Genomic DNA, 15,577 nt, shown 5'->3' with positions numbered 1-15,577 from the left:
ATCTGCACTTGTTTCCTTCCATGCTAGTTACACTCCAGTTCATTGTAAAAAAGTAAGTACTGGAAATTTTGTGAATTGTTATAATCTAACTTGGGTTATATAATAACTACATAACCACAGTTAACTCTAGTAATATATTAACAGGATTTTTAATTGTTTAGTCACAAAATTTCTTCTTACAAAGTTGAGAAAAATCTGGTTTTGGAGTATTGATGTATTTACTACATAATTACCAATAATTGCCTTTGGACAGTGGAAATTTTTAACCACTGTTCCCATAGGGTAGGTGGGTCAGTAGGTCTGTCTGTCTATCTAGTTTTTCAAGACAGGTCTCACTATGCAGCCCTGGGTAGGTATGTATGTATGTGTCTTTTCAAGACAGGGTTTCACTATATAGTCCTAGCTTCCTAGAACTTGCTCTGTAGACCAGGCTGGCCTTGAACTCACAGAGATCCACCAACTTTGTCTCCCTGGTGCTGGGATTAAAGGCATGTGCCACTAACACCTGACTATTCCTGTCGTTTTTAAGCTTACAGAGCATGCGGCTTTTGCCGTTTAGCTTTGTTATGCTGAGGATAGGACTCGGGAGCTCACAAACTGCTAGGCCCCAGCCCCATAGTTTACTTTGAATCATGTGTTTCACTTTTCTGTGCTGCTATAACAATTCCAAAGACAGGATAACTTACTATGAACAAAAACCTGGGTTTGGGAGTGAGTGGTCCAAGAAAGAAGGGCAAAGATAAGGACTTACATCCTGTCTCAAAAAGGAGGAAGAGGGCTAGGTGTTTAGCTCTATACTTAAAATAGGTAACCAGTTCTTGAGGACTTACTGATTCTTTCGCATCCTCCGAAGACCTCCCAGGACTCCCTGCCGACCTCAGGTATAAAAATTCAAGGAGAGGTATTTTAAAATGTGATCACTGCTGGGTATGGGTGGCACATGCTTTTTATCTCAGTTCTCAAGAGGCAAAGGTGGGTGAATGAATCTCTGTGACTTTGAAGCCAGCTTGACTACATAACAAGATCTAGGCCAGCTACAGTGAGACCCTGTCCCAAAACAAAACCCAAAAACTTCCAAACAAATTCATAGCAAAACCCAGAAAATACAAATAAGACAAACTTAAAAATGTTTTTATAACCTATCATCTCATCAGAAATAACCTCTAGATGGCTGGAGAGAGGACTCACTGGTTAAGGGGACTTGCTGCTCTTGTAAATGGTCAAGGGTTCAGTTCCCAGCACCCATGTCAGGGGCCCACAGTTGCCTGCAATTTTAGCTCTAGGGGCTCCAACACCCTCTTTTGGCCTCTGTAGGCACCTACATTCACATGTGTAGATATACACATAGATACACACACATCCATAAATAGAAATCTGTTTGTTTTGTTCAAGACAGGGTTTATATAGCCTTGGTTGTCCTAGAACCCACTCTGTAGATGAGGCTAGCCTCAAATTTCAGTTATTTGGCTTCATCTGCTCCAGAATGTTGAAATAAAAGGCAAGAAAATAAATCTTTAAAGAAAGAGTTTTTATTATTTGGGTACATATCTCAGTTTCTTTACTGTGTAGATTTTTCTTCTGCGTAAGTATTTTGGGATGAGACTTAACATGTTAAACGTGTTCCCTCGAGCCAGGCGTGGTGGCGCACGCCTTTAATCCCAGCACTCGGGAGGCAGAGGCAGGCGGATTTCTGAGTTCGAGGCCAGCCTGGTCTACAAAGTGAGTTCCAGGACAGCCAGAGCTATACAGAGAAACCCTGTCTCGAAAAACCAAAAAAAAAAAAAAAAAAAAAAACACGTGTTCCCTCCCAATGTAACAGATGCATTCATCACATGATCCCTTCAGGGCTCCAGGGAATCCCGTTCCACCTGAGAAGAGCAGAGTTCTGGGTTTCATGAAACTTCCATTCAAATGCTGAAAGCCACTGTGAGGCAGTACCAAACAGAACCTACAACGCCACGTTTGACAGGGACATTTTTGGTGGGACGCTTGAAGGTGGGAGCTTGTCAGTGGGAATTTAGATGACATTTAAATTCTCAAGTCTTGAGGGACCAGGGGTTGAGGGTGTTCTGCCATTGGGCTAAACCAGAGGGAGACAGATGGTGACAGCAGAGTAGGTTAGAGGTTAAGAGACATTTGAGTGTCAATACTTAAGAGAGAATAGTAGTGATATAAATCAGTTTGGATTTAAAGATACCAAGGCAAGGGCTAGTGAGGTGGCTGAGCATCTTAGCCCTTGTGTGGAACCTGACAACTTGAGTTGAATCCCCTCCTGGGACCATACGTTACTGAAGGAGGAAATGGACTTCCTCAGGTTATCCTGACTTCTACTGGTGTTTCACCGCAAATGAATGCAGCATGAAGAGAATCTGTAAGAAAATGGCTGGAGACCAGGCAGGAAGCAATTTCTTATAAAAGCCTGTGACAGATGACAGCTCAGACCACACATGGAAAGCACATCTTAGAGCCCCAGTGGGACGAGGCAGGACGTGGTAGCTGAGTGGCAGTGTAGGATAAAGTAAAGGGGAATCAAGGATTGTATTCAGGCTTTCAGCTTAAAAGCTGGGAACGTGGTATTTCCTGAGACTCAAGCTTGAGGGGATAGAAGGGTTTCACTGAGAGGAAATCTAGCTGGCACTGATGCGCGGTTCTCCAAGGGCTCAGTGGTCAGGTGGGAACAAGGTCTAATCTTGGCAACGATTTTACCCCAAGGTAAGCTCTATGAAGGCATCGTCATTTTCTTAAAGCGGCCTGAATTTGGATTCTGAACCTCCTGTCCTCCCCTCATACGTGCTACATTACAGACGTGTACTGCTACCCTTGACTCAAGCTCTTTTTCTGAACCACAGTTGAGGTTTTTAAAATATAAGCTATAAAGCCCTTGTTGTCAGTGTATAGTCGTCAGTGAATCCTCACAAGGCGTACACCGCGTGTCACAGGGTGCCAGGACTGAGAACGGCCTCCCTGGAAGCTCAGGCTTGTTCCTTTCCGGGCACAGCACTCCTTTCTCTAACAACAACCACCACTCGGTCTGCGCTTTGTTTTTTTTTTTAACTGACATAATTTTACAGCTTAGTTTCCCCCAGTGAGTCTTCCTTAGTCGCGTTTTATGGATTATGTATCAGACTCCAACCATACTCACTATCCTGCATCTTGTTTCCTCTCTATAACATTACATTAGGAGTGCTTGTTAGTACTGTTGCTGTATAGCTCATGTGTGGACAAAGGCTGTTAGTTATCCATTTAACTATGAATGACAGCTAGCTAGTATTTGAGGATTGCCAATAATGCTGTTAAAAATATACACACTCTAAGGGGTTGAGTGGATAAGGATGCATATTACACGGGCTAGAGAGATGACTCAGCCATCAAAGGCTAGGCTCGCAACCAAAAATATAAGAATGCATAGTACTCTTCCAGAGGACCCAAGTTCAGTTCCCAGCACCACAGTAGATAGCTTACAACTACCTATAATCCAACACCAAGGAATATGACTTACTCTTCTCTGTCCTTGGTGGGCACCTGCACTCCCGTGCACATATACACACAATTAACAATAAGTCTTTAAAGTGTGTGTATGTGTATACAAACACATCTAGCACACACGTGATGTTTCTGTTGGATGTATACCTCAAAATGGAATTTTTTCATTATATGCGTTTATATTCAACAGTAATTTCCCCAAATGATTGTTCTAACATATTTTCCCAACATAAGGGAGTGCCTGCCAGTGTGCTTTACAGCAGGATTTTTAGTTTTTATGTGCGTTGGTGTTTTGCCTGCATGTATATCTGTGTGAGGGTGTCAGATCCCTGGAACTGGAGTTACAGACAGTTCTGACCTGCCATGTGGGTGCTAGGAATTTAACCCAGGTCCTTTCCGAGAGCAGCCAGTGCCTGCTCCTATCTGCTGAGCCATCTCTCCAGCCCTACCAAAGTTGTTTCTCTCTCTCTCTTTCTTTCTTCTAGTGGTTTAACATTATGTTACCAGGTTAGCAGGATGGCTTAGTGAATAAAAGCATTTGCTGTGCACAAGCCTAACCCTCGGAGTCCCATTCCTGGGATGCACACTGGGAGGGAGGAACTCCCAGAAGTTGACTTCTGACCTACACATGCGTTCATGGTGGATGCATGCACATATACAATGATAACATTTCAAAAAGTACATCATTTCTCTACACAGGCAGAGTAGGCAATAAATACCTGACGCAGACTGATCCAATGACAGATGACATTTAAGAGGGAAGATGAGCAGCACTGGCAAGCCCGTGAATAGGGAAGCTGACAGAGGAAGGGCAAAGAAAGGTGAGAACGAGAATTTGGAATGCTGAAAATGAAAGAGGAAGGGAAGTCAAGCCATTTCAGGCCTCTGGGGCTTAGGCAGTTATTACTCAAGTGGAGACATCTGATGGACAGTTGAGGAGTCTATAAACTTAGAATGTGAACAGAAGTTGGTTATTTGAGTTTTATTTACTTACTTGTTTTGGGTTTTCAAGACAGTGCTTCTCTGGGTTCCTTGGCTTTTCTGGAACTTGCTCTGCAGACCAGGCTGGCCTTGAACTCAAGAGTCACCATGGTAGTTGACTACATATATTTAGCATGTGAAAGAGATGGTGTAACGGAGATGAGGTGCCATCCCAATCTTGGGACAGTCTACTTCAGCAGGTGGGTGGAAAGAATGCTTGTCTTGGGTGTGGTTCTGTGGACATTCCCTCCCACAAAAGAAGGAGGCATAAGAGAGAAGCCCGGGAAAGGTCTTGTGATTGCAGTAATGCCAGTATAAACTGCTAAATGCTGCACGTGTAAAACAGGTCTGGGACTGCCCAGCTATCAATACATAACCACACCCTAGACCTGGGGGTGTGGCTCAGTGGTACAGCTCAGGCCACAGGTGGGAAGTCCTGGATCCCACACCTAGCCCTGTAACAAAACCAAGCTTATAGAGCTACTACATCTGCTGCATTGGTTCCTAGTGGAGCACTGTTAAGAGACTACAGAGTCAATCTAAGGATATCTGGCTTTTAAAAAAAAGTGCAGTTATAAATTCTATTCTCAACCCAAGGAAATTAATTGATCAGGACAAGCTGTAATTTTGCTAAGTGATTTATGAGAGCTTACATTTACATTATAAAAAGTGAACACCTTTTTGGTGCTTATTAATCTCTGGGATCTGTTTTGGGGGAGTCATCTTTTGCCCCCAAGGGTTTCTGGGAGACAACTATAAGGTGGAATACCTGAAAATGGAAAGGGTTTAACTAACGTTGGTTCCACAAAGTAAAGAGAGTCAGATAAAGTTAGGTTTGTGAATTAGCTAGTAAACTTCTCTCTTGTTCGTGAAATTAAACAGTTAATAAGAAAGACACAGCGCTGAAAATGAGGACAGTTACCACAATAGACTGCAAAGTATCCTGACACAGTAATTTAAAACCTGTAGCAGGTAGTGTCTACTTGGTTTGAAGTAACAGTGGAGCCTATTTCTATCTAGCCTTTCTACCAGATCACTGCCCCTCCTCCCAGGTGTTACTATGGCAACAAAGCACGCGCTGCCGGGCCTTGATAATCCAGCCGTTACCTTCCTGGACTGGTCAGTTCTCCATGAGCCAGACTCTGAAGCGCATCCTAGACACTCGATTCACGCTGGTGGGTCACCATGCCCAAGGCGGCGGCGTCCTCAGCGCTGGAGGACTTGGATCTGAGCGGAGAGGAGGTGCAGCGGTTCACCTCCGCCTTTCAGGACCCAGAGTTCCGCCGAATGTTCTCCGAGTACGCCGCGGAGATCACGGACCCCGAGAACCGGAGGCGCTACGAGGAGGAGATCACAGCCCTGGAGCGGGAGCGTGGTGTGGATGTGCGGTTCGTGCACCCTGAGCCGGGCCACGTGCTGCGTACCAGCCTGGACGGGGAGCACCGCTGCTACGTGAACGTGTGCAGCAACTCACTGGTAGGCGTACCCAGCAGCCGGCCGGGCCCGGGGCGCGGCGGCACGGCAGCTGGCAGCCACTGGTCCCTGCCCTATAGCCTGGCTCCCGGCCGCCAGTATGCGGGCCGCAACGGTGCCCGCTACACCGTCTACGACGTGGTCTTCCACCCCGATGCGCTGGCGCTGGCCCGGAGCCACGAGCGCTTCCGCGAAATGCTGGACGCCACGGCCCTGGAGGCGGTGGAGCAGCAGTTCGGCGTCAGGCTGGACCGCAGGAACGCCAAGACCCTGAAGATCAAGTACAAGGGGACGCCCGAGGCCGCAGTGCTCCGCACGCCCCTTCCCGGGGGCGTCCCGGCCCAGCCCGAGGGGGAGCCACCAGGGCTTTTCCCGGACCCACCGTACCCATACCGCTACCCCGCGGCAGCGGCGGCGAACACTGCCCGCTCGCCCGCATCCCGGGCTCCGGAGACGGTGCAGCGCCCAGAGCCCACGGAGCCGCGCTGCTCCGTGGTGCAGCGCCACCACGTAGACCTCCAGGATTACCGCTGCTCGCGCGACGCGGCCCCGAGCACCGTGCCGCACGAGCTGGTGGTCACCATCGAGCTGCCGCTGCTGCGCTCGGTCGAGCGGGCGGAGCTGGAGGTGAAGGGGAAGCTGCTGTGCCTAGACTCGAGAAACCCCGACTACCGGCTGCGGCTCTCGCTGCCGTACCCGGTGGACGACGGCCGCGGCAAGGCACAGTACAACAAGGCGCGGCGGCAGCTGGTGGTCACGCTGCCGGTGGCGCTGGCCGACGCGCGCCAGGAACCCCCGGCCGCGACACCGGAAGAGCCCGCGGAGGAGACCGGAACTGACGACGTAGCCCTCACTTCCGCGGGCGATTTTGCAGCGGCGCGGGAAGAGTTTGCAGATGCAACCGGAGCTGACCACGGGGAGAAGAGCGGTGTGGGAGCCCCAGACCCCGGGGCTGCACACGCTGAAGGGGAGCTCGTTCCCGAGCCGGAGCAGGACTTCGGAGGGGACTCGGTGGCACCTCTAGGCCTCGGGAAAGGGACTCCTCCTGGAGACCGAAGCCTCCCTTACTCTGCTTTCCCGGGCGGCGACGCCGAATCCCTTTGCGGAGACCCCGGTGTCCAGACGAATGAGGAGCAGGAGAGGACCCGCCACGACACCGCGGGCTCAGCCATGGGTGACCCCGGAACCGAGAGCATCGCACCCGTGTGCCCTCCTTTACAGTGTAATCAGGACGAAGACTCCTTGACTTTGCTCATCCAAGTGCCTGGGATTCTGCCGCAAACTCTTCACGGAAATCTAAGCCCCGTCGGTTACGAATTGTGCTTCTCTACGCAAGACTCGGGTTATTCCTGCACTTTGCAGTTTGCTCCAGAGAATAAGTTGAGTACCAGAGAACCCGAGACTAGCGTTTCTTTAAATAATGCAGTCATAGTACTGGCAAAATCTCCAGAGAGCCTCGGACTTTGGCGAGAGTGGTGTTGTGGCTTGAACAAGGATTCTTTGGAGGTAGCCGTTTTCCCTATTTTAAATACTGTATCTTACTTTAAACATTCTTTGTTACAGGCACATAAACAGATATTTTCTATCTATTCATACTATGACAGGTAGTGCAGGCTAAGCTCATTCTCAAAGAGAAGATTGCACATATTCTATCCTAAGGATGCCCTTCAGCCTTCACGGGTGACCTGTATTACACCTGTTTACTTGGGGTCTACCGACTAGAAAACAAGTGGATTTAGTGACTTCTAGACTTCTGGAAATGTATGCAAGAAATTGAGGGTTCAGTCTCTCCTGAGAAAAAGGTTATAACTATAGTTAGTAAGATCTTGTCTCAAAAAAACAAATGTGTGTGTGGATTGGGCTCTTGGTAATTTTGTTTGAGGTTTATATCAAAGTTATATGTAAACTCCAACAGTGAAGAGGCTAAGGTGTAGTTCCGTGGCAGAGTGCTGGCCTGCAGCCTCCCAGAAAGTCAAGTTGTCATAGACAACAATAGCTTTGTAGAGTATTCGACCCTGAGCTCCAGCCTGCCAAAACAGTTCACTTCTTCTAGATGTTTTTCTAAATCACAGTGGGATTAAGGCATATTTGAAGACCTAAGTAGATTTATTATAATTATACCATTAATTATTATCACCTGTGATGGGGTTAATGGGATCATAAAACCCATTCTTTTATTTTATACTATACTGTATCAAGCCCCAAGTATCGGGCATAATGATGCGAACCTGAACTAACTAACGTTCAGGAGCCTGAGGCAGGAGGATTATGAGTTTGAGGCCAGTTTTATAGTGAGACACAGTCCTAAAAAAAAAAAAAAAAGAAAATTGGGAGTAGTGAGACATACAGTAATTTCATTACTATATATGTTTTTATGAAACTAGTCATAGAGAGACTCGTGGCTTTCAAGGCCAGAATTGTCACTTTACACATAAAAAGTACTAAATACATATTTACACCCTAAATAGTAACTAGGGGAATTCATAAGAGTTTTAGGGCCAGTGAATTCAGCCACTCTTATAATAAAATCAGTCATTAGGATAGATATGAATTTTCTGTAGTTACCATTTCCATATAGATATTTCCTTGAATTCCTGAGAATTCAAAATATTTGGTGTATCTTTTTTCAGAATAAAGCAGAGGTAATAAATGAATGAATATAAGACCATGAATCTCAAATGTTAGCAAGGCAAATTGCTCTAAATATAAAATTCTTCCAATCCGTTTGTTCTCTTGCAAATTCAAATATTGTTTAATTGAACATAACTTGAAACATCTCTAATTTTTGTCCCCCTCTTTGGACCACCTAATAATCTTTACTTTGTAATTACAATATTATTTAAATAGAAGCACAGAAGATAATTTTATTTGAGGTAACACTGAACCAATCTTATAAATTAGTTTAACTATGGTTAAATGGCTAAATCTCACTTGACTGAATATAAACAAATTATATGGTGTTTGGATTTGGGTGATAGTGATGTTTAAATTCTCTATTAATAGTTGAGAAATCTTTTACTGTCTTAAAACTACTTAGTTGGGCTGGAGAGATGGCTCAATGGTTAAGAGCACTGACTGCTCTTCCAGAGGTCCTGCGTTCAAATCCCAGCAACCACATGGTGGCACACAACCATCTGTAATGAGATCTGATGCCCTCCTCTGGTGTGTCTGAAGACAGCTACAGTGTACTTATATATAATAAATAAATAAATCTTTAAAAAAAAATTAAAGTTACAGGAACGGGGTGTCCACAGGGGGAATTGAAGATCAAGAGGGATGGATGGGGGGCTGGCAAGATGGCTCAGTGGGTAAGAGCACTGACTGCTCTTTGGAAAGTCCGGGGTTCAAATCCCAGCAACCACATGTAATGAGATTTGACGCCCTCTTCTGGTAAGTCTGAAGTCAGCTACAGTGTACTTATGTATAATAATAAATAAATCTAAAAATCAAAACCAAAAACAATGGGGACTTCCTTGTTCCCATTTAAAAAAAAAAGAGGGATGGATGGAAATTATATAATTACAGTATTCAACTCTGAAATTCTCAAAAATAATAATAAAATAAATATTTTTTTTAAAAACTAGTTTAGATAAATCTATACACATAAAATATTTCATTCTATACTATATAACTATATACACTAAAATATTTCAATTCTTAAAAATAAAACATATGGTGACTTCTTTGAAAAGCCCACACCCATGTTCTAGAGTGTGTCTCTCCAAGTGCCGCTCTTCGTTATCACGCTCTTTTCCTGAATGTCTCTCTAGACCCTTGGCTGCCCTGGAACTAACTCTGTTTGTAGACGAGGCTAGCCATGTCTTCTGCCTCCTGAGTATTGTGATAAAGATGTGAGGTGCCTTATTTTTCCATTATCTGCGTTCCTAGAGTCAGTACTAAATATTTTTGTTAAACCCTGACATTGCTTCAAAAATCAAAAATAAATAGAATGTATTTCTTTTAAATATTGTAATTGGCCCTTTTGTGGCTTAGAACTTTGTGTTTTACTTCGTTTTGTTTCAGAGGTCTGAGGTAGCCTGAGCTAGCCCGTGTAACTGAAAGTGACCCTGAACTTACGATCTCCCTGCCTCTACTTCCCAGGTGTTAGAGAATAGAGGTTTGTGCCACTACATCCAGTTTACAGTCAAGAATTTTAACAGGTATATTGAACAGATCTAGTTCTGTATATTTCTTAGCTGGTTCATTAGGAATTAATAGAAGACTGAACTATAAAACCTAGGTTTCCTTTGTAGCCTTTGCAGTGAATATTCCTAAGACATAACAAGAGGCACCAGCAAGAGGGGGTGGAGACAGAAGGATCACCAGCAGGTACACAGAGGCTCCCCTGGGCTACCTCTGACACTATATATTTGAGAAAAATGAAAGAAAAATGCTTATTTGTAAGCTCATCCTCGTAGGAAAAGCACACCTCTACTTTAGTAAACTCGGAAAAAGCACCAAGACTTTTTTCCTTTCTCTCTCTCTCTTTTTTTTTTTTTGGTTTTTCAAGACAGGGTTTCTCTGTGTAGCCCTGGCTGTCCTGGAACTCACTCTGTAGACCAGGCTGGCCTCAAATTCAGAAATCCACCTGACTCTGCCTCCCGAGTGCTGGGATTAAAGGTGTGCACCACCAAGCCCAGCTTTCCTTTCTCTTTTTAGGTAGATCTCATGAATACGTGTTTTTCATATTAGTTATATTCTGGGCAATACTAGATTTTTTTTCTTCTTCTTCTTTAGGAAAGATTGTTTATCAATGAAGAAAATGTTAGTGGGTTTCTTGAAGAGGTCCTTTGCTCCCCATTGAAGCAGGCAAGGTCTCTGGCCCCACCGCTGATTGAGGTTCTTCAGGCCACTGATGAGCAGGTTCAGATCCATGCAAAGGTAAGAGCTTCGAGGGCAGTCAAACATAGTGACTGACAGACGGCCAAATGACTGCAGTTCTTCAATTTTTGACATCAGAATTTGAAATAACATGTACATAATGGGTGGGCCGAGTGTGGTGGTAAGACTTCTGTCTGCGTGTCTACTGTGTAATACATTTTCATTTTCATGTTACAAATCATTTTACTGTGAGTAAACACCGGAGAGATTAAAAAGTCAGATGAATTTAATAGTTACTAAACAGCAGTTGAACTTGCAAATGAATCTTAGAATCAGAAATTTACAGTTAGACAATTTTAGCAGTTTATCTTGCTGTGGTTTGAAATCCAGAATCTTATATTCTGTGTAACATTTATAAAAGCACCACAGCAAAAGCATTTTAAGACTCACACAATGCAAAAAGATATTCATCATGGCCTCACTGCTAAGAATATACCAAAGAACAATTTTGTTAGCTATAATCCAAGAAAGAAATATATGAGAGCAACTTCTGTATATGTACCGGGTCACACATGAGGGCCTACAGACAGTAAAATCATTTATCTTATATGAGTGTTTTGCTACACGTCTGTCTGTGTACCACACTTGTGCCTGGTGCCCATGGAGGCCAGAAGAGAGCATCAAATCCCTTGGAAGTGCAATTACACAGCTATGAACACCATGTGGATTGGGAATTGAGCCCATGTCTCCTGGAAGAGTAGCCATTGAGCTGTTCTCTGTCCCCTAAATAAAATATTTTTAAATCTGATTTTTAGAAGGATAGATGTTTTTTAATCCCACAATATTCGTCCAGTTATGCATATATATTTAGAAAGTTTGCAGAGATAAGCAAGTCTCTTGGCTTTCCAACCATAGAAATGATGTCATAGAATTTACTCATTGTTTTTAGCTGAACCCTTAAGTTAGGTTATGCTCATGGCCAACACTGGACAAAACCCACCTAGGAACTAGCACTCCACACTGGGGAAGGAAAGTGGAGAAACTCAGCCTGATCTACACACAGGGAGTTCCAGGACAGCCAGGGGTCTGTAGAGAAACCTTGTCTCGAGAGACAGACAGACAGACAGCCCTCCTGCTCTCTCCCTGCTTCCCTTCCCCTCTCCCCGACGTCATGGCCGGCCTCTACTTCTCTCTCTCTTTTTTTTTTTTTCTTTTGGATTTTCGAGACAGGGTTTCTCTGTGTAGCCCTGGCTGTCCTGGAACTCACTTTGTAGACCAGGCTGGCCTCGAACTCAGAAATCCACCTGCCTCTGCCTCCCGAGTGCTGGGATTAAAGGCGTGCATCACCACGCCCAGCTTTTTTATTTTTCTTTTTTTTTTCTACTCTCTCCTTCTCTCTGCCTTTCTCTGTCTCTACTACCCTCTTAACTCCCCTCCCCATGCCCTAAATAAACTCTATTCTAAAAAGAGAAAGACAAAGAGAGACAGAGAGAAGAGAAAGAAATGTGCATCTAAAGATTTTTATTTTATGTGTATAGGAGTGTTTTGTCAGCATGTATATATACACAGTTGTTATAATAAGTGTGCTGGGGCGGAGCAATCTGCCATATGGATGCTAGTAACTGAACCTGGTCTTCCCAGCAGGTGTTCTTAACTGCTAAACCATTTCTCCAGTCTTACCTGAAAAAATTTAATTAGAAAATCAAAGCCACCAGTCATTGTGGCTTAATTTCAGGCAGATCTAGTTCCAAGCCAGATCCTGTCAAAATATAAGGACTGAAGAGATGGCTCAGAAGTTAAGAGCACTGACTGCTTTTCTAGAGGTCCTTCCTAAGTTTAATTCCTAGCAACCACTATGTGTATAACCACTATAGTATACCACTATAACCATCTATACTGAGATCTGGTGCCCTCTTCTGGCCTGCAGGCATACATGCAGGCAGATCAATATACATAATAAATCTTTAAAAAATTTTTTTTAAAAAAGAAAATTGAATTTAGTTTGAGGTTGAGATGGCTCAGTAGATACAGATGCTTGCTGAAACCATGGAAAGAGAAAACTACCTCCAGAAAACGCTCACCTCTGAACACCTCTCCCCACGACACACACACACACACACACACACACACACACACACGTAAACGCTATGATTCCATTTGCTTTTCAGTTGATTCAATTCTGTTGCTTCAAACAATTACTAATTTGCTATTTATACAGTTGCAGGAATGTAGTGGTCCTGCTGGGCTTCAAGCAAAGGGAAAAGGAGTCAGAGAAGGCTGTCCTCTGAGTGAAGCAGAAGCCGCTGACCAGTCCGCTACCTCTCCAGCTGCTTCTGATTCAGCTGCGGCAGTCGAAGCACTAAAAGTAAACACTTATGGTTCAGCTGTGGACCTGCAACACAGCTGTCCTGACGTTCCTCACGTACTGTCTGGAAAACCTCTGCAACCAGAGGCAAAGATGGATCCTGAGTTTATAAGAGAAAGCAGTACTACCTACTCGACTGAGGAAAAGGAAACTATAGGAGAGCCAGTAATAACTAAGGGGAAAAAATCTTCATTATTACTGAACAAAACTGTGGTTCAAAACATACCTGACTTTGACACTATCAAAGAGACGAGTATGCAGGATGGTAGTGTGCAGGTTATTAGAGACCACACGACTCATTGTGCATTCAGCTTTCAGAATCCCTTGCTATATGATTTAGACTGATGTATATAATTTTGAAATTTAAAAATTGAGTAAAAAAAATTTGGGACCTAAGATGGGTTCTTTGTTTTTTTAAATTGATGTAAAACCAAACATTTACAGTTGATTTTGGTGAGGAAGCTGGCAGCAATCCCAATGCCTAGCACTGGGAACCTGATGGTCAGGCAGTTTAGGTCAGGCTCAGCTACATAATGAATTAGGGGCCAGCCTAGGCTAAATGAGACCATGTCTTTTTAAAAACAAAAACCCCTGGAGATACTTTTCTTGAATAGTTTCCTTAATAAGAGAAAATATTTGTGATTTTTCTCAAAGTATTCTTTCTTTGGTTTTGTTTTGTTTTGTTTTTGAGACAGGGTTTCTCTGTGTACCCCTGGCTGTCCTGGAACTCACTCTGTAGACCAGGCTAGTCTCGAACTCAGAAATCCGCCTGCCTCTGCCTCCCGAGTGCTGGGATTAAAGGCCAAAGTATTCTTAAAAAACATTTATTTGGGGTCAAGGAGATGTGGAGACGTGGGTCATCACATGCATATGGAAGGCAGAAGACAGTGTGTCTCTGGGATTAAACCCAGGTCATCAGCCTTGGTGGGAAGCCATCTGTCTGGCCCCTTAGTTTGTGAGACCTACGTTGGTTCTGTATTCCCTATGTAGCCTGGCCTACCCTCAAAGTCTTCCTGCCTGAGTTTCTGAGGCTGGGACTAAGGCATGCATAAGCATGCTGGGTTAAAGATACTTAGCTGTACTACAAGTTTATCCTGGGTTTGTGCTCAATTTGGTTTTTATATTAAAGTTTCAAAATAAAAATTCACTGAGTTACGTTTGTTACCTACATTCTCAAGAATGCAATTAACTGGAATATGATGGAGGAATACAATCCTAAAATTTGTTCACATTTTTAAGAAGGGAAAGAACTCTCCTAACAGATAATGATCTAAACCAGTAGAAATGAAACTTAGCTACTTTTGCACCAGTTTTCATAAAAGTCTGTCACATATATAATTTAAGATAATTTGGGGTGTAGTTGGATAGCTCAGCAAATAAAGGTCCCTGTGGCAGGCCTGATGACCTGAGTTCAATCCCTGGTACTTACACATTGGAAAGAGAGGATCTACTGCAAGTGTTTTCTGACCCCTACACCTATGGTAGCACACAAACTTGTGCACACACACAACACATACACAGATTAACAAGTTGGGTGTGGTGGTGCATACCTTTAATCCAAATCCTCTGCAGTAGCAGGTGGGCCTGTAAATTGAAGGCCAGATCTACACAGTTCCAGGACAGCTAGGGCTACAAAGAGAACCTGTCTCTGGGGGAAATGAGAGTGCGCTCACCCTTTTGGGGGCTGGAGACAGTGGCTGAGCAGTTCAGAGCCCTTGCTTTTGAGAGGACCCAGGTTCGATCCCTACCACCCACATTATAGCTCATAACCACCTAATTCGAGGTTCAGAGGATTTGATGCCCTCTAGCCTACGTGGGCACCAGGTGCACAAGTGAGCATGCATACGTGCAGGCAAAACATCAATATGCATACAGATAAATTTAAATGTTTTAAGAGTATTCAAAACCAACTCTAATTTCTTGGAAGTTAAAGTATTAACATCTTTTGGTAGCTGGGCGTGGTGGCATGCGCCTTTAATCCCAGCACTCGGGAGGGAGGCAGAGACAGGCGGATTTCTGAGTTCAAGGCCAGCCTGGTCTACAAAGTGAGTTCCAGGATAGCCAGGGCTATACAGAGAAATCCTGTCTTGAAAAACAAAACAAAAAAGAAAGAAAAAAAAAAACCAAAATATCTTTTGGTTTTAAAGAATGTTAAAATTTCTAAAGAGGTTGGAGAGATGCTCAGTAGTTAATGGTAGCTGCTCTTTGAGAGGATCCTGGTTCAATTTCCAGCACCCACCTAGCAGCTCACAACTATGTGTTAACTCCAGTCCCAGAGGAGCCAATGCCCTCTGACCTCCACAGGTGGTACACAGATACACATGCAGACAAAATGCCCACACACAATAAATTTAGCACAGGAATTTAAAAAAAAAAAAAAAAAAAAAAAAACCTGGCCATTTTTGTTCTGACAGAAAAATTGCCTTTTCTATCAAAACCAACTATTTTTAAAAT

The 15,577-nt window shown here is 44.0% G+C and overlaps 1 protein-coding gene and 1 long non-coding RNA gene across 3 annotated transcripts; one reads left to right on the top strand and one right to left on the bottom strand.

The window, feature by feature from the left end:
• Positions 1 to 1,519: 1,519 nt before the first annotated feature.
• On the bottom strand, positions 1,520 to 5,967 carry LOC147001251 (uncharacterized). Of its 2 annotated transcripts, XR_015045225.1 has the most exons (4): positions 5,572 to 5,967; positions 4,478 to 4,583; positions 4,203 to 4,280; positions 1,520 to 2,383 (listed from the first exon to the last, which is right to left on the bottom strand). It is a non-coding gene; the product is annotated as an uncharacterized LOC147001251 (long non-coding RNA). The 2 variants fall into 2 exon arrangements; XR_015045224.1 differs by having other exon boundaries at positions 4,478 to 5,967.
• Positions 5,650 to 15,121, top strand: Dnaaf2 (dynein axonemal assembly factor 2). The gene is made up of 3 exons (XM_021178728.3): positions 5,650 to 7,443; positions 10,675 to 10,818; positions 12,977 to 15,121. Exons 1-3 carry the CDS (start codon positions 5,650 to 5,652, stop codon positions 13,466 to 13,468), a joined length of 2,430 nt encoding a protein of 809 aa, XP_021034387.1. The 3' UTR covers positions 13,469 to 15,121.
• Positions 15,122 to 15,577: the final 456 nt, after the last annotated feature.

The sequence above is a fragment of the Mus caroli genome, unplaced genomic scaffold (genome assembly GCF_978045245.1).
Source record: "Mus caroli unplaced genomic scaffold, Mus_caroli_1 scaffold_14, whole genome shotgun sequence".
Lineage (NCBI taxonomy): Eukaryota > Metazoa > Chordata > Mammalia > Rodentia > Muridae > Mus > Mus caroli.
Note: the sequence above shows the minus strand (reverse complement) of the source record. Positions and strands in the feature narration are given on the sequence as shown.

Coding starts and splice junctions, on each gene's coding strand:
- Dnaaf2 (XM_021178728.3), top strand. CDS start 5,650: ATGCCCAAGGCGGCGGCGTCCTCAGCGCTGGAGGACTTGGATCTGAGC. Junction 7,444..10,674: donor TGAACAAGGATTCTTTGGAG/GTAGCCGTTTTC, acceptor CTTCTTCTTTAG/GAAAGATTGTTTATCAATGA. Junction 10,819..12,976: donor AGGTTCAGATCCATGCAAAG/GTAAGAGCTTCG, acceptor CTATTTATACAG/TTGCAGGAATGTAGTGGTCC.